Source organism: Athene noctua, chromosome 5, assembly GCF_965140245.1.
Source record: "Athene noctua chromosome 5, bAthNoc1.hap1.1, whole genome shotgun sequence".
Lineage (NCBI taxonomy): Eukaryota > Metazoa > Chordata > Aves > Strigiformes > Strigidae > Athene > Athene noctua.
Genome location: NC_134041.1, coordinates 7,496,087 through 7,519,601, shown reverse-complemented (window position 1 = coordinate 7,519,601; position 23,515 = coordinate 7,496,087). Strand labels below are relative to the sequence as shown.

The 23,515-nt window shown below is 41.0% G+C and overlaps 1 protein-coding gene across 2 annotated transcripts in view; it reads right to left on the bottom strand.

Annotated features, from left to right (window-relative positions):
* The window catches only part of RAB3B (RAB3B, member RAS oncogene family), a 59,425-nt gene that overhangs the window by 3,501 nt on the left and 32,409 nt on the right, over positions 1–23,515 (bottom strand). For both annotated transcript variants that reach the window (XM_074906217.1, XM_074906218.1), the window contains exons 3-4: positions 10,264–10,382; positions 2,261–2,385 (exon numbers count right to left, since the gene is read on the bottom strand). In XM_074906217.1, the coding sequence (XP_074762318.1) occupies positions 2,261–2,385; positions 10,264–10,382 (244 nt within the window). The remainder of the gene's footprint in view (positions 1–2,260; positions 2,386–10,263; positions 10,383–23,515) is intronic.

The window sequence follows — 23,515 nt, the reverse complement described above, 5'->3', positions numbered from 1 at the left end:
AAGGCACAAGAAATCAGAGAACTGAACTCAGGTTTTGTCAGTCCAACATTGGTTTAGCTTCTGCTGTGGCTGAATCTATTTTAGTTTAGTTCACGTTCAGGCTAATAACAATTTCTTAATCTGATTAGGAAATTATTTCAATGATGTTACTGTCACTATACAAACTTAAACACACTGAAGGATAACCTTTAGGTGAATCACTATAATGAAAAGTAGCAGTTTAAGCAGTCAATAGTCAATTAAAGAGATTCCTGCCACCTAACACAAAGTAATTTCAGATAATGCTGTACACATTAGCACAGTTTATATAAGGAAAAACTGACTGATAAAACCAGATCTATTTTTCAGCCCTTTTTAAAAGAGCGTTTAGTATTTTGGGAGGCTACAGAACAGAGGGACTGAGACAGTGCTTTCCAAAGGCATGGCTAGCTTTTGTTTTGCTCTACACTGGGGGATGCTTCTCCAGGGTGAGTTGGACAAGCAGGAGGACAGGTCAGGAGCAGACCTGGGGATTCTTCAGCACAACAGCTTCCTACTGATGGAGTTGCTATGGTAACACTCTGTGCGTATGTGTTTTGAAGTGTCCCATACATAAAGGATTCAGATTCTAGACACCAAGTTTGTATTTAAAAAAACAGATGAATTTTGGGGGGAGAAAAAACATTAGAAGTCCAAATAGGAGTGGGAGTTCCAGTAAAACTCTCTATTTGCTGTTACATTGAAAATTTGTCCAGAACAACTACTAACAGTTTAATTACGCTTGCAAAATCTGTGGGCACACAATGGTTTTGAGAGTCTGCAAGCCAGGAACCAAATTTATTCATATTCTCAAAAGCAAATTAAATGCTGATGTGTAAAAAAGAGCCCATAACTAATTTCACAAACTACCCATGTCTTTGTTTGCTTTGCTAGTCCTACATGTAAAAAATTATTATTACAATCATAATAGTAATTATGGGAAATTTGGGGGTTTAGTTTGATATTTGCTCATTATTTGTTTATGATGGCAGTGCCTCAAGTCTCCAGTCATGAATGGGACCCCTTTGTGCTTAGCATATGTAGAATTTACACCTGAAGGCTCTAAACTTGCAAGCCTTTGCAAACATGCCTTTTTTTTTTTTTTTTTTTTTTTCACATGAAACATGAAAAAATAATCTGATTTCTCTCAACTCTTCAAAACAGTGACCATCTTTTTGTTCATATCACACAGGTCCCTATCACAAAGTCATACTTTATACACATCTGTGAACAGGGTTTCTATACCTTCCCTTCATTAAAACAAACAAAACAACATAACAGTAACAAAATCCCTGATTAATAAATACTCATTATCTAAGATTTAACCATAATTGGCAATCTGAGCAAGGCAGGTCACACCTTAAACTATAACAATGTGTGCAATGTGTACTGGAAGTCCAGTACCTCCAGTTTAACTATATATTATGCACCCTGCATTTACTGCTTTAAGAATTTAAGACAACATGGGATTTTATAAATTAGGATGATGGTGATTCCTTTGGGTCTGGTAAGAATCTCTACTCTCACTGTAAACATTTGTTTAGCTTGTGTGTCCACTGTTAGGGTCTCCACTGTTAACTGAATTAAATTTTAACAGGATTTAATTGCCACTATGAATTATTTAAAAGATGACAACAGTATAGTTAAATCTTAACATAGAAGCCCTGATTCCTTATTAAAAAGATCATATATGCTGCAATATATAACAAAAAAAAGATAAATAAATGAGAAATTAGGATGTTTATTTGGCTGTCCATTCGAAAATTTTCATTGCAATCCCAGCTTCCTCTCATTAGATCTGTTTTTCTTTTTCTATCCCATATCAATAACAATGTCATTTCCCTACCTGGATAGAGAATCCTGGTGTATTTTAAAAATTTATTTTACTCAACTCTATAGTTCTGATGTATAAACTTTTTTCATTGTTTAGTTGCAAAAAAAAAAATCTACAAAAAACAACGTTCGCATTCTGAAAATGACTATATGGTACTTAAAGAACTGGAAACAGAATTGTGTTTATGAAAGCTTTTTCTCCTTTTATTCCACTGAGCTAATAGAAGCTGTTCTCTCCAGACAAACCTTATCTTCCTTACATCCTTAGGTATTTGCTTTAGAGATACAGCAACACCACAAGAAGGTAGTATTCAGCACTAAGCAAGTAAAATATGGACCTAGCATATATTATGCTGCTTAGTTGTGATACCAGAGGAAAAAGAGTAGAAAGAAAAGCTGTGACATGTACCTAGCTGATCTGCCAGATGTTTCCCCTTCTCCACAGGAACAATTCTTTCATCCTCCATGTCACATTTGTTTCCAACCAGAATCACTTGTGCATTGTCCCAGGAGTAAGTCTTGATTTGTGTGGCCCTACAGTAGGTCAAAAAAGATTGTTACCTTCCATCAGCCATGCCAAAATACAATCACATGTTAAGTATGAAAAAAGTACCAGTAATGACAACATCAACATCATCTCAAGACTGTATGTTAGAAGAAAATGACAAAGCTTATGCATAAAGCAAGAATGCAGACTATGTAATTTATAGCACCATTCTATTTTGTTACTCTTTAACTTTGTGTGACAATAAAGTTTCTTGTGAAGACTTCGCAAGTGTTTTAAAGATCGTGAGATCCAGACAAAAAAGCTGAATTGAATGATTTTTGAAGTCTAGGGACAAAAAACATTATTCTAAAGCTTATTCCCCTTCAGTTGTAATCTGTTAGAGAAACAATAATCAATTACACCTCTTAAAGATATTATCCCTATAGAGAAAGCCATACAGTAGATACACACTTCATGCTAGAATTACAACTTCTTGTTAAAAACATAACAACAATAATTCAGAGCAGTGAAAGATGCTCATTTTCTGCAGCACATTTGCTGCAGAGTTTTAGTAACACCATAAGAAATTGTGTTTTGAGAGTCAAACGGATGGAAGCATCAAGTCATCTTTGCTTGAATAGGAAAACAGGTTCATAGAGACAGAAAATTGCATAGAAACGTGGAAACAATTGCTAAAGAGAAACAGAAATTTATCAAATTAGGAAGATATGAGATCAAGGTAAGGCTCTGTGAGCTAAATATTTGAACCCAGCAGAATTAAGTGATACCTAAAGCAGGAAACAGCAGATGCAATGACAGATGACAAGTATCAGACAAATGCTAACTTATCAATGACAGAGGGATGAAGTGCATGGGAGCTTAAGCAGGAGCACTGGGATGAACTTAAAGCCTCTAAAGCTCGCTGTGGCTCATGTGCTAAAACTGGAGTGGAGATGTGGATCCCAGGAGTCTGACCTCACATCTGGCCCCTTTATAGTTTTTCTATGACAAAACAGAAGATTATTTTTTTTCTATTATCCTGACAGACCAGTCCTTTCCCACCATCCTCAGTGGGGTGTTACTGAGCCAGCAGCAGAGCAGTGTTAGCTTGTCAGCGTTCATTTTCATCCATTTTTTCAGACTGGCCCAACCTATTTTATCTTCACCAAGTCAGCTCTATCTTTTAAGACTCCCTCCTTCCCAAAGCTAATTAGGCTTCTCTGCCAGAAGCAATACACTCCTTTCCTCCTCCACCCCTCCCTAACTCACTTTCCCACTCTTTATCCCTACTCACCACTCCTTCATACAGAACACTACAGTTTCAGGCAAACCTGCCATTTCCCAGGAGAGCCAGAAGTCCCCTCAGATTTTTACTTCTGTTTAGTTTGCTTGCACTCTCTTAACAATAAAGCGCTTGATTCCTTCTCTTTTGAATTAGCAGAGCCTCCAGCTCTGATCTAATGATAATTTTTAATTAGTTTAAGTTGCTTACTTGCCTTTTCCATGAAAAGCAGCCAGTCATGTTACTCCACAGATATCTATGAAAAAAGGGGTCATTTCACTGTGCAACTTGCCTTTAAGCAGCAGCCTGTTTCGACTGCACTGGAAAACACAAACCTAAACCAAGCCCACTGCACAAGGCCAGACCCATACTGCAACATGCAAAAATAAACAAAGACGTTGTGCAGTGAAACTTCTTACTCTTCTGAGTGTTCTCCTGGAAAGGCACTCACTCCAATCCCAATTTTGGCTCCTCTACATTCACCCTTTTGAGTGCCTCCACGTAGACAAGCCCTGTGAGAGCCAATGTGAGTCCACAATGAGTTTATGCAGTATCTGGGGTTTCTCAAGGCTCATCAAGAGAAGGGGGTGGCGTCAGAAATCAAGAAAAAGGCCAGGAGAAGGAAAGTCTTTCCAGGTTCAACTAAAAAAACCTATAGCCAGGCTTCTTTTGTCTGACTCCCATTCCTCATTCTGGATTGATTTCAGCCCTTGGGGGGTCAAATGGGGACACACTGCCAAATCTTAGCTATTTAAACAGAATTACTTAGAAAATTAAAAAGAAGAAAAAAGCATGAAGGATCTCCCACAGAAACTCATTCTTCTCCTTGTTTTGTAGAAGTTAGTGAAAATCCTCTCTTGCAGAACACTGCCATTTACACTTACTAGGAATAAAAACAAACAGAAGTTATAAAGAAGAACGCTTAAAAGAAACCCTAATCCCCATACAAAAAGAAAAGCAAAAAATTTCCAGAAGCTTTTGGAAAGGTAGGTAAATAAATAAATGGGCTTGCACAATTGAGATGTTTCAATAACTATCAGGGCAGTCCAATATACACCCTGGGAAAAATATCCTTCTGTGACACAATAACAGTGCTGTGCCTTATTTGTGCTGAATTCCCCAAATTAACTATACAGCATGGTCTTTGTGCCTCACACTTACAAGAAAAATAGTCTCAGGTTCACAGTTACATGGATATATCAACAGCCTAATTTGAAGATCAGCCTTGAAGATAAAACAAGTTAATGATTCGTGAACCCAGCTGTCACTTAAATGTAAGTTAAATTTAACCAGTTTTTTCTTCCCTTCTATGAAATTGTCTAGATTGTCCAAAGCAGAGTTTCCATAATATTGTCTATTTACCTTACAGTGTCAAACGCTGAGTATATTCTAGTTTCAGTACAGTTTCAAATGAGGTATAAACCACCGATTTAACTACACACAAAACTATCAAGCCTATGTCAAATAATAACTGCCAAAAGAGCCTACTAAAAAAATCTAGAAACTGAGCTGAAAGCCATGAAAGCTTAGTTAACCCTTTCACTCACAAAAAAGATGTCTTACTATTCAAACAAAATAGTTATTTTCAAATATAAGGTAAAAATCTATCTTTGCTTTTGCCCATTTATGCTTTTTCTTCTAAAATAACCTGACTGTACTATTGCCACACTGTAGGAAGGGAAAAAATCACTCAGGCTTAATTTTCTAAAGCTTCTCATACAATCTGCTCTACCTTTCCCTGTGAAGGAAGCGGCTTTAAGATAATTATGATTAATTAGGGTGATTCATCTGAATGAAGGAAAGACTACCTCACATTCATAGATTATCTGGAGAGGTTGTCTAAATACCTGATATACAGCCACGATCCTCCTCGTTCAGAAGAAAAAGTACCTTTACTTGGTTTAGAAGTGACACAAAGGAAACCAGAATCCTCTTTAGGACATTCACCCCTAAGAAGGGTGAGGTAAAAAGATCACCCAAGGAAGAAATCATAGGGCAGACTGGAAGAGGTAGTCTCATTTCCCTTGTGGGCAGGCGAGGCCAGGTCCGTAGGCTGTTAAAACAGTCATACGCCAATGAGCCAGAGATGAGATGTAAATTGCACCATACATACACAGGAAGCAGTTCTAGAGGGGGTGCTGGAGCTTCCTGGCAAGTCTTGGAGAATAATAAGGCTAGTAAGTATAACCTGCTATGGCAATTTCCCAGCTAGAGGGAGGATACAAGCTCCAAGATGCTGGAGAGGTCTAGAAGGGAAAAGACTTCTCTCTGATGGAGAGCTGACTTTGCACGAGGCTACCTTCCCATAATTTCAGTGTAGCTATGAAGATGAATTTTAAGAACTGTGCACACCCCTACGAGCTCAACAGAAGGTAAGAGTTTGTCATGGGTGAGAGCTTACTTGGAGTGCTAGGTCTCTGGTTCAGCTGTTTGTTCATGCTTTTGGCTTGTTTTCTGTAGGGAACTCTGCAGGAAGAGACGGTACAAGAGAAAGCAGTGAGATTGCCTGAGGTTCATGTTGACAGCCTGCTTACGCAGAATCTTAAAAATGTGATTCACTGAACAGCAATAGGCCGGGCACCAGCAAGATGGAACAAGCTTTAGACTGGAGAATATCCTATTGTAAAACGCACAGATCACTACTCTACACAACTTGACCCATTCCAAGGTTTTGTGGATGGGTGCAATTTTAGGATCCAAGAATTACGTTCAGATGGGAAATTCTTACCAGCCAATGAGAATGGACTGGGATGGAAAGCAGCCAAAAGTTAGTGGAAGGGGCATCACTTCATATTTTATTTGCTGATCATTTCCTTGAGGCATCCTCCTTGACTGTATTTGCTTTATGAACCCAGTCCCACTATCACATGGCAGTGGCTTAATCATCTTTTTATGCCAGAGAAACACATTCCATCCACACAAGCTATTTTAGAAATAACTGGGAAGGTTAACAGGTTCCCTACTGGATTTAATTCACATTAACTGAGCACTGCTGATTTATTCTCAATGTCTAAAAGGTCACCTGATCTGCTGCCTCATGCTACATTTATGACAAACTATTTAACTTCGCAGTATTCTTTATTTACTGGAGCTGGACACTGAAAAATGCATCACCAGCCAGCTAGGATAGCAAGACACTCAAAAGAGAAAGGATGTGTAGGATTAATTGCTGTAATTTCTGGAAACTTGCAGGATATAGGAAGACCTGGGATAAGATTTGCTGTTAACTTTTGCATATATTCTAGGTGGATACCCCATTTAATTTCAGTGAGGGTTGAAGTATGGCCTTAGAACTAGCGTGGTTTGTTGTAGCCTCACCTAAACCTCTGCAAGCAGAGGCAACTCATGTACCACACCACACACCTTCCCTGCAAGGTAAAAAGCAGCTTGCAATTTTGCCATTTCCTTGGAATCTAGGAGCAACATCACTGAAGCTTCTTTAGTGGAGAAGGGGTGGTTCAGGCACTTTTCTTTCCATCAGACCATGTCACATCCCAAACTGCCTGGCTCCAGCCCTCTCACAGAGGTCCTCCCTCTTGGGCACAGCAGGCAGAGCAGCAAGGCTGTCCCAGCCACATGTGATGGACCAGACAAGGCAGGGCTGAGCAGCAGGGGCACGCTACTGACTTTGCAGCCCATGCTGCTTCCCAATTGCTGGCACTTCATCCTCTCACCAGCACTGAATAGCAGCACTGCAGGACTGCTAAGGGCTCTGTTTTTATCATTAGGTGTGCTGCTGCTGTCTTGCACTTGACCTGAAGAAAGGACTAGGCTCATGGAGATAAAGACTCTGAGCTAAAGGAGCTCAAGCAGCAGACAACTTGGTTTTCCATTGAGAGTACAGTTCCTGACTGAAGACCTAATCCAGTGTAATTGGTTTTGTTTAAGCATATCACCCAGCATGGCAAAAAACACAAAAAAAATCCTACTTGCTATGCTAGCAAATGGCAGAGGCTGATACAGCAGCACCAGACAAGTTGTTTTTTTCTTTCCATTTCTTGTCCCTTCGGAAGTTTAGAAAGCAATTTTGCAAACGGAGAAAAAATCCACCTCTTAGCTGCATCGCCACTAGAGGACTCTGCTGGCACAGTGATGCTGGCTTTGCTACAGTCATCTCTTCTGCGGACAAGCTTCAGAAAGGAAGGAAACGGGGTACCACAGGCCGATTTTATCTGCCACACTACATCAGTTGGGGTCAGAATCTTAAAAATGGTTGGAAAGATTCTTGACATCCAGAGTAAAAATAAACTGATGGTTCACCTCTGTTCTTTGGCTGACAAGGTGCTCTTAGCAATGACATTCCTTCAGCCCCCGTGGTACAGGAAGACATGAAGCTGACCTTTCCTAATTCTTAGTCTTGCACCATTGCCTTTGATGGCACAGAGGTTAGACCACTTCCAATACAAAGCTTCAGGTTTATCTTCACCTGTACAAACTTTAAAATAGTAGTAGCTCAGAGACTGAGATTTAGTATTTTTGGTTAAGTTAAGAATGATAAATAAAACTTACTAGAGCAGAACCAACAGTCAGACAGGTAGAGGAACTGTGTGGTCATATATACCTTGTTTCATCAGGGAACCAAGCTGAAAATATTTATAGTTTAGTGAAAGATACTGCCATAGCTCACATGCCTGCACTCTTATGGAAAAAAAATCCCTGTGCAGACACTTGCAGAAAAAGCTTCATCTGAGCTTGGTGGAGGGTGTGCCACGTGGAGAAACCTGGTTTTGGCAAAACCTTTGGGTTTGTGTTTTGAGGAACAAATGTATTCCCCTATCATCAGCTGCTGAAGGACAGCTCAGGGAAGGTGTGGCGGTTCACCACCTGCAGCATGGTGTCATGATACTGGAGATGGGGTGAAAGTAGACACTACACCTTTAGATGTGATGATCATGGTCAACTGCTTCAGTGGACAGCAAGAACAAATAATGGGCAGCCTTGGAAGAACACCAATTTACTAGAAATAACAAGCCACGTTGTTGCAGTTTTTGAGTTACAACCTAGATTAGGGGATATCTAATAGGTGTCCAACAAAAAGCCCGACTGAGCTGGATGCTAAGAGCCAGTACAATAGCCAGCATATGTCACGGACTGCCAGTAGGTCACCGAGATCACAAATCGATCTAACAGACTTGGGAGATTACATTAACCACTGCATTGTCTGTCTTTGCACACTGACTGTACCTACCTGCAGTATACAGCAACAGGGTAACAAGCAGAAATAATTGCCAGACATTTGAGGGCAGCCACAGGGGTACTACTGAGGATTAACACAGCCTTTCCCCTGCCTCCCCACGCCCTGTATTTCCTGCACAAAGTCTGGCATCCCTTTGAGAGGATGCCATGTCAGAACGTGAGCTCCAGCAACACAGTCCAGCCTTCTGCTTATCTGTGCTGTGCCTGTGGCCACAACCTCACAGCAGCAGCTCGGATGTTTTCACCCCAGGCACTGTGCTGGGTCCCAGCTGAGAAAACACCTCTCACCAGCTACCATGGAGGGGGCTGCAGGCACTGCCCACGGCCACAGCAATGACCTGTACTCTGGCTCTCCAGGGAAGACCACTACTCCTCCTGCTCTGTACATGTACTTCTCTGGAAGGCAGGAGAGCAGGGAGAGGGTCTGGGCCACAGCTCCGCTTCCAGAATCAGATCACAGTGTGGGGCGAGATGGGAGAAAGAAGAGAAGTGGCAAGAGGTACAAGGGGAGCCTCCAGGTGGGGAAGGGGAAGTGCACACCAAAATATCAGGGAGATGAGCCAGTGTACCAATGCAGCTTTGATACTGCCATCAAGATTTAAAGTGACTGACCTGATGCTTTCTTTTTTCACTGTAAGCCAAAAATGTTTCCTGGCTTTTTGTCATCAGAAAGTCCAGAAATAATTTTCTGGTGTTTCTGTGTTTGTACTGAATTCAGTGGAGCCAGGGGAGCTTATAACAGCTGAGAATCTGTTTCATACTAGTTTAGGGCTAAGTCCCCACCCTTCCCACTTAATAGGTAACTCCTTCTCCCCCATCCCACACGGAGCACTGCCTCACGGAGCTGTTCGGGGCTTTCTGTAGCCAGTGGTAACAGACAGGCCCCTTCCAAGGAGTATGCTTGCTTTCTGTCCTAGACCTTGTTCTTCCTCCTCTTATTACAACTAATTTAAACTTTGTAAGTTTTAATTTGGTAAAGTTAGACTTTTAATTAACTCAAGTTAGGCAAGGTGAATACTGTTCCATGTGCCTACACTTGTAGGTTCCAAAACCCCACAACTTTTTAAAGCATTTTGTAAAGATTTAGCCTTATTAGATTTTAAACGTGATTTGACTCAAACAACCACTGTTAAACTGGATTGTTTCAGCAGCATAGCCAGAAATCTTGTAAGCCCAAATAATGAATTAAAGGATTAATTTATTTACCATAAACTAGAACATTTAAAAGCAACAACTACTATAGTATGCTACTATATTGGAATTATAACTTTTTCATTAAGTGAAGCTGACCTTCTAAGGAGAGTTTAAAAACCAAATTGTTTAGATGAAGAGAAAGGAATACGATGATGCAAAGCCTTATTGGGGGTGGGATGTCTAATGTTCTCAACAAACAATTTTGAGAATAGATTAGCCAAAACCAACCCAACCCAACAACAGTATTTCATACCAGTCCTGCACTGCATTGAAGGAGTCTTCGCTGGTGATATCATACATGAGGACAAACCCCATGGCTCCTCGGTAGTAGGCTGTAGTGATGGTCCGGTATCTTTCTTGTCCAGCTGTGTCCTGGAACAGAAAGGAATATTTAGGCTGTAAGACTTCAGTTCTCAAAAACAGGAGTTGTAGTTCAGTCCTGTATCTAAAATAAGGCAAACACTTTTTGTTATATGTTTTAAAATTCTCATTTTCTCCCAACTGAAATGAACTCTACTTAGATTTTAACATTAATTGGGCTTTTGCATCAACTGTGATTTGTTAAATGCATTTTGACACGTACTATTAAAAAAATACCAAAGATGTCAACCCTTTAATTGCTCTTCTCTGCCTCAGCCTCCATGCAGTAATAAGACGTTAGCAGAGTTCACTGAAAGCTGACACTTCAAAGCAGAGGCAATAGAAAACAGTCCAGGACTGTACCAGGCAAAAGACATTTAAGTGTTGCAATTTCGTGACACAGTCAGAAAAGTGACCTTGAGATAGATGTTGCAGGTGACTCAGTTCTTACCTGGGGTTAGAGACAACAATTAAAGATTTGATGCAATGAAAATTATTCTACAAAGTAAATTTAATGTGGAATATCCCAATCACGATGTCTGAGGTATACATACTAATTCAAGATTTACTAATGTTCTTCTGTTGGTTCAACTTAATTCTCTTCAACTATAGAGTGCTGTAGCATACCTTCCCCTGCAGCTGTCATTTCTACGTTCAGCCTGGTAGCACTAAGGTGAAACTCTGGCATACACAACAGAAGAATTTTGAAAGCCTTGTGACAGCTGGAAAACGTCAACTACCATCTGTTGGATGCCAACGACATTTATTCCTCACATTTTGGGTGTCTGCTCTTAAACTGAGGAGTATTTCTACATCAGATCAGCAGTCCTGCAGCCAGGCCGTTCCCTCTGGACCTGTCTTCTGATCCAAGGAGGGAAGTTGTGTTCTTAACGTTTCTCAGGTATCAGGAGGTATCTATCATTTGAACAAACACATTTCATACATCTTTTGGCAAATGGCAACTCTGTGAAAGAGCTGCAGTGAGGCAGAAGGCCTTACCTTCAAAGCGCATGTTCTGCATAGGGTGTTGTCTGCTAGTTACTGTTACGGTTAGCAGTTCTGAAATGAACGGTCCTTTAGTCCCCCAAAGCCCACACTTAAGAAAGCATTAACTGACACTGGTTTAAAATGTGATTAAAGTTTCTCTTCTCTAGAGAAAAAGACCCTAAAGGACTTATCAATCATATAGGTAGTTGGAAAAGTAAATAAATTCATGTAAAGCACTCTTACAGGAGCATAGAGCCAGTTTGTGATCAGACACAGCGCATCACCACAATCCCAGAAAACACACGAGGTGCAGTGGGTGGGAAACTACTCTTCTTTAAAACCCTCCTGTCCATCATTCCCATACATGCAGCTTTATTTTTGCTGCACGCAAGACAGCGTTGGCCCTTCCAGAACACATGCTAGCCAGTCTATGAAAGGGGAAAACATCAATGATCGCCTGTTGTTCTGCACCAGAATATCACAGAGGCTCTCTGTAGGAGGAAAGCGCTTGTAAATATGCTCCCTGCAGCTTGCTTAAAAGGCTTTGCCTATTGCACTGCCATGAGACTATCCACAGCTGTAACACACTGTGAATGTCCCAGTGGAGAGATTATACAGCAGGAATCTTGCTGTTTCTCCACCAATCCTCTGGAAAAAGGGATTTTTTTCCTTGAAACTTGTGCATTTATTTCACGACAGGGTAGTCCAATGGCTGATCACGGTGAGGCATTGTACACTGCCTGAGAAATAGTCCTCCTGCTCTTGACAAGAAGTACCAGAATGAGGTGGACAACACCTGAGTGACCATTTCTCCTCCTGCTGTTGGTAAATCCATCACAGAACACTCTCATATTCACTGACATCCCCACTTAGCTGCTGAACAGCTAAACCAGCTGCGCCTAACTGTACTTCTTCAAGTGGGGAAGGTCTCAGCAGCAACAGTATTGTTCTGTTTATTCAGAGCGACATGATAGTTGCTTTATTTTAGCCTGATTTCCTAAGGACACAAGGCTTATTATATCATCGCTCTCCACACATGCACATGTATATGCTCATTATAACTACTCACTTGATCAAATTTGACTGAGGGGAAATGCTCTCAAAGGTATGTTCTTTAGAATGTCACAAAAATAGTTAGCCAGGTAAAAGAGAGACCTTAAGTATACCTTAGCTGGGGAAAAAAAGCTTAAATGCAATGATTATCTTTTTTCAGCACCAAAGGATCCAGAGGAGAGAGGCTTTCTTCATGCCTCATTAGGAAAAAGACCTAAATCAGTAATAGTAACTTTGCAGATCCTGCAACCAACAAAAAAACAAATCCACAGGTTGGGCTTCTTTAGTTCGCAGGCTCACAGAGTTATTGTTTTACACCTGCATCCCCAGGTTCGACTGTCTCCCAAATCTCATCTTCTATTTTCTGCTCTGTGTTTAACTAGCGCCCATTTTGGCTTAGAGCATGAAACTGTGACCGGGCAGTAAGCAACTGAAAGACACATTGTCTAGCTACACACAGAATAATTTTGAAAGAAATTAAATTTGACAATGGCTCAGAGCAAGGAGTTCGCTCTGAAGATGTACATCCAGGCTGTCCTTGGAAGCAGCCCCCAGGGAAGCTTCCAAAACCTGTCCTGGTACCTTCTCAGTGCCGAACCGGACTCAGCCCACAGAGTTTGTCTGTGTTAAAGGTAAACCGTGCTATTGTCCAAAAACCTCTGAAATCTACTAATTCTGGTTTGATGATTTCATCATTCTGCCTGCAAACCCCCAGTGGGGGGGGGGGGTGGGCCCCTATTTATACCTTAACCAGATGCAGGAGGTACAGAACCCCAAAGGGCTTCATGCATTTGCTTAGTCATAACCTGTTCTCTGGTGCACACTTACCTCCTCAGGAAGGTAATTTGCATATTCATTAGTACATACTTAGGTGTCTGCCTTCTTAGGTTATCAAAGCGAGTGTGAGTGGGGGAAAGGCATCCTATATTTCATGGTATGTAAAGTTTATTCATAACCTTGCCCTGGTAGCCATGTGGTGAGATACAGAGATGTGATTCATCTCTATGTGAGTCACTGATCGATTCCTCACTCTGTTTTACCGTACAGGTACAGAGCATGTCATCTCCCCTTAAAGGTGTTTAGTTGCATTTCTCCAAATCTATTTGAACCTTTATAATATCACCTTGAAGTGATTTTTTTTTTTCCTCAGGTTATGTTCACTTTTTACACAGCTATAAACTGGCTTAATTTTCTTGACTCACGCCACGTTTTCTGCTAGCTTCAGTGAAAGCCCCCCCCCTCCTTCAGATAGTTCAGCATAAATAAAATTAATCAAACTGCAAAATCTGAGCTCAGTTTCTTCAGCATTTACAGTAGCTGCCCTTACATCAGTTTAAAACACCACAAACCTTAGGTAATTAGGCATTTCAGGTTTGTATGTGCAAGATGTTTATCTAATGAAGGAGAAAATAATTGACAAAGATTGCTTTCCCTCCTCCCTCCCCACCCCAAGTTGTTTGCAAGATTTCCAGGTAGACTACAAACTCATTAAAAGACAAGTAGATGAGGTACAGGCAGGGATCAGCAGAAACCCGGTGTAGCTCTAATTAACAGTCTAGCCAACTGCCTAAGAAGAATAGCCCGAGCCTTCAGCATCCAGAAGCCTGTTTGGCTGTCCCTGATGAGGAATCAGAAAGCTTGGTTGTAACCAAGCACAGAAGGGCCTCTGTGAAGTATATTTACACTAATGTGCTAACAACTCTGGCTTTTTTGTAGCTTACATATTCGCCTGTCCTTGATACAAACAATTAAAAAACCCCACAAGACCATTAGTTGGTAGCTTGAAACAAAAATTTGAAGGTTTTGCATTAATGAGCAATCAAAATTCAGTGTTTATCAGAGGAGAAAGAGACTTAAATGCATTTGCATTATGCGCAGATGCCCTCTACACACAAGATCCATCACATAAACATTCATGATAGGAGCACAAACAGCTTTTCTTAAATTTACTCAGCAAAACAGCAAGGTACTTAGGAAACATATCTGAGTTTTTAAATCACAAAAGATGCTCTTTGCTACAGGTCTGAAAAATCAGAATCCCTGGTTCTGAACCATCATTCTTCTAGTGAAGATTTTCAGCCACAAGTTCTTTGTTCCAAACAAAATGTCACTGAAACTTCTCATCTGTACTGGATTTAATCCCCTCAGCACCATGACTGTTCTAGCAGCGTGTGTGACAAACAGCCTCTAAAGAAATAAACCTTTCAATTTTTTTTTTAAAGGATTATAGTTTGATTTTGTTTTGTTTTTTTAAAGAATAATACATAGGAATAAGAGTCACTTGTCCAGCTGGTTGACAACAATTACAAGAAGCATCGTCCTTGCTTGGGCTGCTTAGAGTCAGAAGAGAGGCTACATCAACTCCAATAACCAGCCCCAACCACAGTTTTGGGTTTCATCAGCTGTGGCGAAGGAGAGACCTCTTCTCCCCTGCTGTTCAGTGTCACATCATGACACCTACGCTATACCTTTTTGCACCTTGTTCAGAGTTTGGTCAGCCTTGGAGACACGATAATTGACTTCACAGCCCTGTAGTTATAGGGGCAGCAAGTTATTAGACATCGAAGTGTCAGGAAACATCTGACTCCCTGCAAACACAGCTCAGCAAGACTGGCCACCTCAGCTCCTGTTCTCTGCAGGACAGATAACCTGAATAAGCAAGAAATAAAGGCACCCCCCAAAGGCAGCGCACTGTTTGTCCTGCTACAGGCCAGTCTGGGGCTCAGTAATACTCGACTCCTTTACATCCAAGACCTTACTTTCCCTTCTGCATGGATGAGGAAACACTCATGCTCGCATGGAGCCATGCTGGTGTCTCTACTGGGAACAGCGAGAGTGCCATTCTGCCATCCATAACCTCTGTCCCACCCCGCTCTCATCCCACCTCCAGGCAGGTCTCTCAAAGGGTTCACGCATCCTTCTCCGCTGCTGCCCTGTTCCGCCTCCCTCGCTGGCCCTAGCTAGCTGCTCAAAGCAGCATTTCCTTACTTTCTGAACTGCTGCAATGCAAAGTGTTAAATTTCTCATGACTTCTGGCAGTTCTAGCTGGTTTGGTCAGTATTATTGATGCCTGATGTCTGGCTGGTATGTTCCCATCCCACTACTCTGATGTCTGGACATGCATTATCAGACTGCACACTCTCTGGGGCTGAGACCGCCTTAGCTGTGCATTTGCCCATGGCTCGGTGCAGAAGGGCTCTGTTCTGCAATCGAAGCTTCTGGATGTTGCATTAACACACACACACTTCCTTTGCAAAACTAGGCTTTTGAATGGAAGCCACCAAGAATCAGCTAAACAAAAGTCCTGAGAAAGAGGAAGGGGAAAAAAATAACCCACCAAGAACCACAAAAGGGTGAGTGAAGAGAGTGACCTTGGGCAGATTAGTGTGTGTCATTAATAAGAGAATGCTAACATTGAGCTTACTGTTCCTGCTGGCAGCTAGAAATAGGAACAAACAGGCAAGCAAGATGAGTCACTGGTTAAGACATGGAAAAGACGTGATGTCATGAAAAGCCTGTGAAGTTTCAATTGCTGCCAGGAGCAAAATAACACCTGGTTCTTTCAGAGCTCAGCTCTGATTAAAATGCTCCAGTTCAACAGATCGTATTAAGTATGTTTTTTTCCTCTCTTGTTATTGAGTGTTCCCATTGCCCAAGAGTCACCGAGACCTACTCAGACACATTTAGGTACCTTAAAAGCCAGTTTCACTTGAGCAGTATTAGCAATATGCAGCAAAACACATCTGTTGTGAAAAAAAACAACCACCACAAAATATCCTGTCTTTTTTGATAAAAGGTTCTATCCTTGCAAAGTGGTTTTTAAACATTTCCCACTATGGCTATGTTCACTTCAACTCTTTAGAGGTAGTAAAACCAGAAGCCTTGGATAATTTCAGTACCACCAGTTGCAGAAGCTTCTGTACAGCTTACCCTGTACAGCATTTTTTACCACCCTGTTTTCTGTAGCTTCCCTACATTAACTGCTCCCACCAGGGAGATGGAAATTTTATGAAAAGAGACTTTTAATACATGTACAGCCTTCAAGAGCTCACCAGTATCTGGTTTATCATTGGAAGCCTCAGTCTTCCCTGGCACACACACACACACTTTTGAAGCTGTCCCCCACAACTCAGTGGCTGAGTGTCCCTTCAGGTGAGGCACTGCACTTACTTTTCTTTTTAAAGTACTTCTGAAAATTAAGCTGATGGACAAAGAGGGAAGGTTAGTGTAGGTTGACCTCATCCACCATTAAAGCATTTCTAGTGGTTGAGAAGCCCCAAGCTCTTTAACTTTGCTCAGCAACTCCACACCATGTAAGACAAGTGAATCACTGAAAATGCAATGGGGTGCATTTGCTCAGCAGAATGTAATTTCCAAACTGGAATCAGGCCAAGGTACTGTGATTAACACTACTGCTCATGATCTACTAAAATGTTAAAAAAATTATTTCCATTTTCCTAGGTGCCTCGAGACTGTAGTAAAGATTAAGCAGCAGTTGCCCTTCCTGATCTGTCAAACAGCAAGGAGAACTGAAATAGGGCTTCTTGCCTATGAATATTGTCTGCTCTTCTCATCTTTTTGTAGGTTGAATTTCTCTGTTAGAGTATTTAAAAGACAGCGGCTGCAAAAGAGAAATCACATGAAGAGGTACACATAAATATTAAGTTCATTGTGCACATTTCTTAAACCTTATAGAACTGAAAAGTCTTATTTTTCATGACCTAGAATTAATATGAAGATCAGCCTGATATTTTTTGATTATTCTTGAAGCAGTTGATAGAAAAATAAAGAAATGGCAGTAATAAAATTACGTAGCATCCACACCACATGCCTATTTCCAACTTCCACTTCCCTAGCTGCAAATAAACAGCAAACAAAATTCAAGAGGTACGATACATTTGAAAGCCCATCCACTGCGGGCAAGTGATAAAACCATCACTGCTACAATAAAAAAAAAAATATTTAAAAATTTTAAGAGGCTGAGGTCCTTGAATAAGCAGCATTTTAGGCACTGAATGCATTGTTACATAAAGAATATTTTGCCAGCTTTACTAGATCTTTTTAGTTGTCCCACATATATCCTTTAATTCCATTAATCAACCGCTGTAAGAAGAGCTGTACAATGCACAGATGTCTGAGCAGTTAGCCACTATAAGCATTATTAATTAGCTAGGGTTGTTGAGAAGCAGATAAATTAATCACAGCCAGAGTACTTCAGAAGCAGCACTACACTGCTGTGAAGGAGCAAGCGTGGCCATCCAGAGCTGGCAGTGCAGTGGATGGATGCTACAGTCCAGCTACCACTGTGTGGGTCATAACAACGGTCTGCTAACCCACAGCGATGTACAGCAGAAAGGAAAATCTCAATACATCATGAATCAGCTGCCAAAAGAACAAATGCAAAATCTGTGAGAAGGAAGTTAAATAATCTGCGGTACAAATCTCTAAATTCAGCAGCCTCGTCCTTTGATGTGGAAAGGAACAAGGACAGGTGAAGGGAATTAGCATTATAGTGCTATCGGCCTCCCTCCCCCTCAAACCCACGCAAGCAAAACAGCAAATCTCGGCTCCGAGAGCAGCAGAACAAGACCCAGACTTCCTGGAGCCTATTTCTAGGTGATCAAATGTCATGGTAACCAGCAAGAGAGCCAGGCAGCGAGAGGGGCTGCTCAGGTCTGTGTGGAGCAGGCTCTGCGCAAGGCTGGCCAGAGCCGGCCAGAGCATCGATCGCTGTGGTTCCCAGCCCTGAGCAGGGCTGCACGACTCTTGGCAAGACCTTCAGTTAACTCACTTCCAAAGCAAATATTTATGTCCAAAGGTGTTTATGAAGCTCAATGACTTTGTGCCTGAAAGACCTGTTAGTACCCCTGATTGTAAGAAAACTGAGTACTCCTTTACGAGCATCACTCTTAGGGCTCGTTCTTATCAAGGGAATATTTCAGTTTATTTAGTAGTGGATTAGGGCTACATCTAGGCCTCATACTTCATAAGAACCCCTAGAGATATTATGTCAAGGGTGTCAATTCTAAGACAAAGTGCTCAGAAATTCTGGCAAGGCGTTTATGATATTTCTAGAGATTAAAATACCAAATCAAATTACAATCATGAGGCAAGAACCTGAAGGGCAGCAGCAAGACAAAAAGAAAATAACCAAACATGATTTATATCACCATTTTATTTATAACACCAATTTAAAAAAAAATAATTATTTTAAGGTCTTTAAAACTCTAATGTGTAATTTTTCAAGATTTGGTAGAAATTGATAGTTGATCAGGCAATTTCCAATTTATTATCTCCCAGATTAGGAAAAAACCCCCTCACTGCTGAATTCAGGTAAGCTTTAAACAAAAATATAAAGACGTGGTTCTAGCACTTGAGAAGGTAGAATGAAAGCTTAAAGAGAACAAAACCCAAGAACAATCCAAAGCTCATAAATCAGAAGGTAAATAAAAAGGAAAAGAAAAATATATTTATCTCACTTCAGTAGAGTTTGAAATACATTTTCCAAATGCTGGAATTAGCAATAGCAAAGATTCTTCTATTTCATAAGTTTATGTTTGATAGAAACATGCACATACCTTGAAAAGCAATGCAGTAAATAAATCTGATACAGTTCTTCATTGGTTACTTGAAGGGTTTTTTGTTTAAATTCACAAAAATGTAAAGAAACCAATTAAATGGAATTTAAAATTTCCAAGTAAACCCACATCTCTGCTGAGAATAGAAAGGAATACTTTCATCTAAAGGACAGCTATTTTGGAGTAGTCATGAGCATCTTAAAATAGAGGCTTAGAATTGAAGTTCTTTTGTCAACCACAACCTTACACGGATGATGATGCTCAATGATAGCACAAGACAAAGAAAATAATCTGCTACCGTTTACTGTAATATTTTCTATCATAACCACACATCCCAGATGTTAAACTAGACAGTGGATTGTGTAGCAGCTGCAGATGGCTCTACTGCACACCTGAGGCAGTTCAGGCAGCAGCTGTGAGGTCCCTTTGGGGCTATCGTGTGGTTACAGTGCCTATGGGTTTCTTGGTGAGAGGCCCTTTTGCACACTATTTTAAGTTCACCCACTTCTGTGGTGATGCAGTCTCCTTTCCATTCAGAAAGAGGGCCATGAGCAAATACTTTTTGACATATATGTGAGATGTTTTGCTGTTTGGTATTTTTACTGTGTAGTAATTACTTCACCACAACACCTCCCTGCTCTGTCTAGGCCACGTACTGCTTCCTAGCCTTTGGCCAGTGGACACACTAAGTTCCTGAGCCACTCAGATGTCACTGATGAAAAACACACCTTCATATTTACCTTTTCAGAAAAAGAGGAAAACCACAGCAGATTTCCCAGTTGAAGAAAACGTGTCATTGGCATCATAAAAAAGGATGGACACATGACTAATTTATGTGACATTCAAACAAACTTCTAACGCAGTTCGAGTCCTTGCCCAGCCAGTCCCTACCTATCAAGAACTGCTTCTCCCTGCTCTAAGATTAAATGGGGCTCAATCAGATTTTCCCTACCATCACTACCTACTTGAGATGTCCCAATTACTTCCTTCATCAGCTGTTTAGAAAACTGCCTTTTAGTCACTCCTCTTGGCAAGAATCACTTTGCATTTCTTCTAAATTAAAGATACTGCACCTAAGCTCATTTTAGGAGCAAAACAAGCCAAAAATCCATGCCTATAGTCCTTTTTTCAAGGACAGATGGTTTTGCCAAGGAACCCAGCAAACAGAGGAAAAGAAGCCCTATACAAAGGAAAAAAAAAAAAAAAAAATCTTTGAAAGCCTGGATCATTGAAAAAGACCCCAAGAAGCCAGAATACATTTGAAACAGATTTAGCAAGCAGACTACAGCTGGGTCAATCACAGCAGGTCCACAACTCTGATACTAATGAGAATACCATGACAGCACTTCAGATGATTGGGATTTCAGTGAGAAATCCTGGCCCAAACTGAGGTTGGACAGATGCTGATGAGCCCACCTTACATTGCCTTTGAGTATAATCAGCTGGAAAACGAGCATTAATAGATGCTCGCACCAGTGTGAATCTCATGCAGTTGAAGTCAACCAATATAAAGAATTATTATTGACAAGGAAAATACTGGTGGTGAACTCTATCATATTTCTAATCATTTATTAAGCAATGTGAGGCACAAAAGCAACAGACCATTTCAAACCCAGCTTGCTGCTAGGCTCATATGTGCACATGTACACAAGTGGTAAGGGTCAAAGGATCATCATCCTAGCAGGAAAAGTGTTGGCTACAGCGAAGGTTTGCTACAGAGCTGTTCACACTTGTTACAGGATTTGAGCGAGCTTCTACTGAAGGCTCCTACAGAATTCCTTTTATCAGGGGCAGATCTATGGGGCAGAGAAGACTGCTACAGGGTCTGCCAGTGTACTACACAGAGCACCTCCCTGCTCTTCTGATGGAGAGCAGTTATGTTGCTGCACGCCTTCAGGTTCATCTGTCCCCATCGATTCACACCAATGGGACCTGGCAGGCTCTCAAGCACAGCCTCTGCCTGTGCCCACCAGGATCACTCAGTTCAGCCCAGATTTGGGAGATGCCATTTGACGATTGAACTTTTGATATCGAATAAGCCCTGAAGAATTGTAAGGTTCTGCCTGCATCCAGTGACCTCAGTGAAGAATCCTGCACACGCAAAGGTCATGACTTCTCTCCCATAAAACTACGTTTCTAGATAAGAGGAAAAGAAGATACAGCATGTAATCTGTTTCTCAAAACACAGACCTCAGCCCAAGGAAAGAAGGCTCTAAAGAAAGCTGTTAATGACAACTCCGGACTGTCTTATTTAAAGCGAATGAAAATCCTGTGTGCAACAGGAACAGCATGAGATCGTGTTTGTGCGGAACACTAAATGTGTGTGACGCTTTACAAATCAACAAAAATATGGAGACATCATTCTTCATTACATTCTATCAATTCTACATTAATATAGCTTCATAAAATAGGGAAACTGCACAGCATCACCCCAAGCAAGTGAAGGTCTTCTGTAATTGAAGCAATCATAGTGTCAGGCACAATACAAGCACAAGTTCATGCATAAGCATTATGCTGCTGCCTAAATCACCCAGACTGTTTGCCAGCAGAAAATTCACAACAGACTCTCTGGACCACCGGCTCAGTTCAGCAAAGGGCAATTCTACACTCCATTACCATCGCAATACTAGAAACACTTGCCAGCTCAGGAATGAATTTGTCTTGTTATATTGGGGAAAACACATACTGAAATATTTATCAAATGAAACCAGCTTCCTTAGCAAGAACTAACCTCTGGGCAGATTGAGCTCCTCGACTTTCATGTGTAGCTGTGCAATTTGTCTGAAGAAGGTGCAACAAGTTTATGTTTTTAGAAGTACAAGTTATTTACTATGACAGAGAAAAAAGGCGGCTCTTAGGACTTCTTCTTGGTCCCACTCCAGTCCAAATCACTCCCTTTGACCAAAAGAATGCAAAACCAAACTTTGAAGCAAAGCATATGGAAAAAGTGATCTGTCAGTGAGCTGAAGACATTTTAACACTAAGGGGACAGACTTCAGCAACAGCATAACTGCTTCAAAACATTATGAAACTACATTTAATTAAACTGCACTTTCTGCCCACCACTATTTTGCCTTACTCCGATGCCAAAGAATTATAACTCAGCCCAATTCTGGAAGCTTTAGCGCAGCAGGGGAAGCTTTGGTGTTGGCTCTTGTTGGACCTTACTCTAACGCTTTATACCGAGATCCAGGCTGTGACGGTATCTGGCCTTTCTGCAGAACAGAATGATATCTGGTCTTACAGGAAACAGTTTCCCCTTCACTGGTATACTCATACCACAATCACCAATCTCAGAAAAACGGAGTCCAGAGAACAAAATGTATCTCCAATTAAACCATTAATAAAATTAATAAACAGAACTGAAAGGAAAACAACCAGCTTCTCTCCTCACATGGCACCCAGGTCTTCTTTTTCCATCCAGTGTACCAAAGGGAAAGGAATTTCCCTTGACCAAAGGTTTTCTTTCCATCTTTTGAGTTACTTGAAAAATTATAAAAGCCATAATAATAGCCAGATCTCTTTGCTTAGATGTCTCCTTTTGATAGTTCTTCATTTGAATCCTGAAGGAAAAGCAGAAGACTTCACCCGTCCTACCAGCACTCACTGCACAATGACAAAGCACACGTATGAAGGCAAGTGCATCCTGTCCTACAAACTGGGAGGTCCCATGAATCTCAGACACCCTTAGCCAGGCCTTTTTGACAAACCATGTGGTAGCATCAGAGGTTGTCTCCTGCCATCACCTGCAGCTGAGAGAAGGGAAACCTAAAATCTAATCCTCAACAAAGAGTCTTTGCCATAGCTGAGCAGTGCTTTGTGTCAGCCTTCTTGATGCTTAGTGACTAAAAATTTCCTAGATCCTAGTTCTCCTTATCAAGGGAGGCATAAATAAATATGCTGTAAAGTTTTATTCACAGTATGTACTTTTTCTGGAGTCAAACAGTCAGACAATAAGTATTAGATGATAAAGAATATACACTCTGTTCTAATCTCAGTGTCCTTCCATATCACTAATGATATCATATTAAATCAGCCCTGCATTTATTAGCACAGTTATATCAACAGACAGTAAATGTTATATAAAATCCCTTAGATAAGAACAGGCAACATTCTGGTATATGTTTACTTCCTTTTAATTAATTAACAGACTAGTTGCAGTCTGTCTTGTCAAATGAGATGTAAACATAAGCGACCTCCACATATGCCCCATCTTTCAAAACAGCTCATTGATGAGAGCTGCTGGAACCACCTCTCATTCGCACTTGCTTCAGGGCTACATCCGTTGCTCTGCCACTTTGAAAATGGAAGAGGCTGCATTTATGTGTGGAAAGAAGAAAAACAGCAGGGATTAAAAGGTGCATCTGGAAAACACAGAGATTCACCTCTGTGCCCATGAAATACTAGAAATACACTGGGACTTCTCCAGGGGGAATGGGACCTGCTGTAGAGACTATACTACTGGGAAGGAGACACCTTGTGACACGTCATGGTGAAGGAAAACAGAACAAACTGAAATGAGCCAAA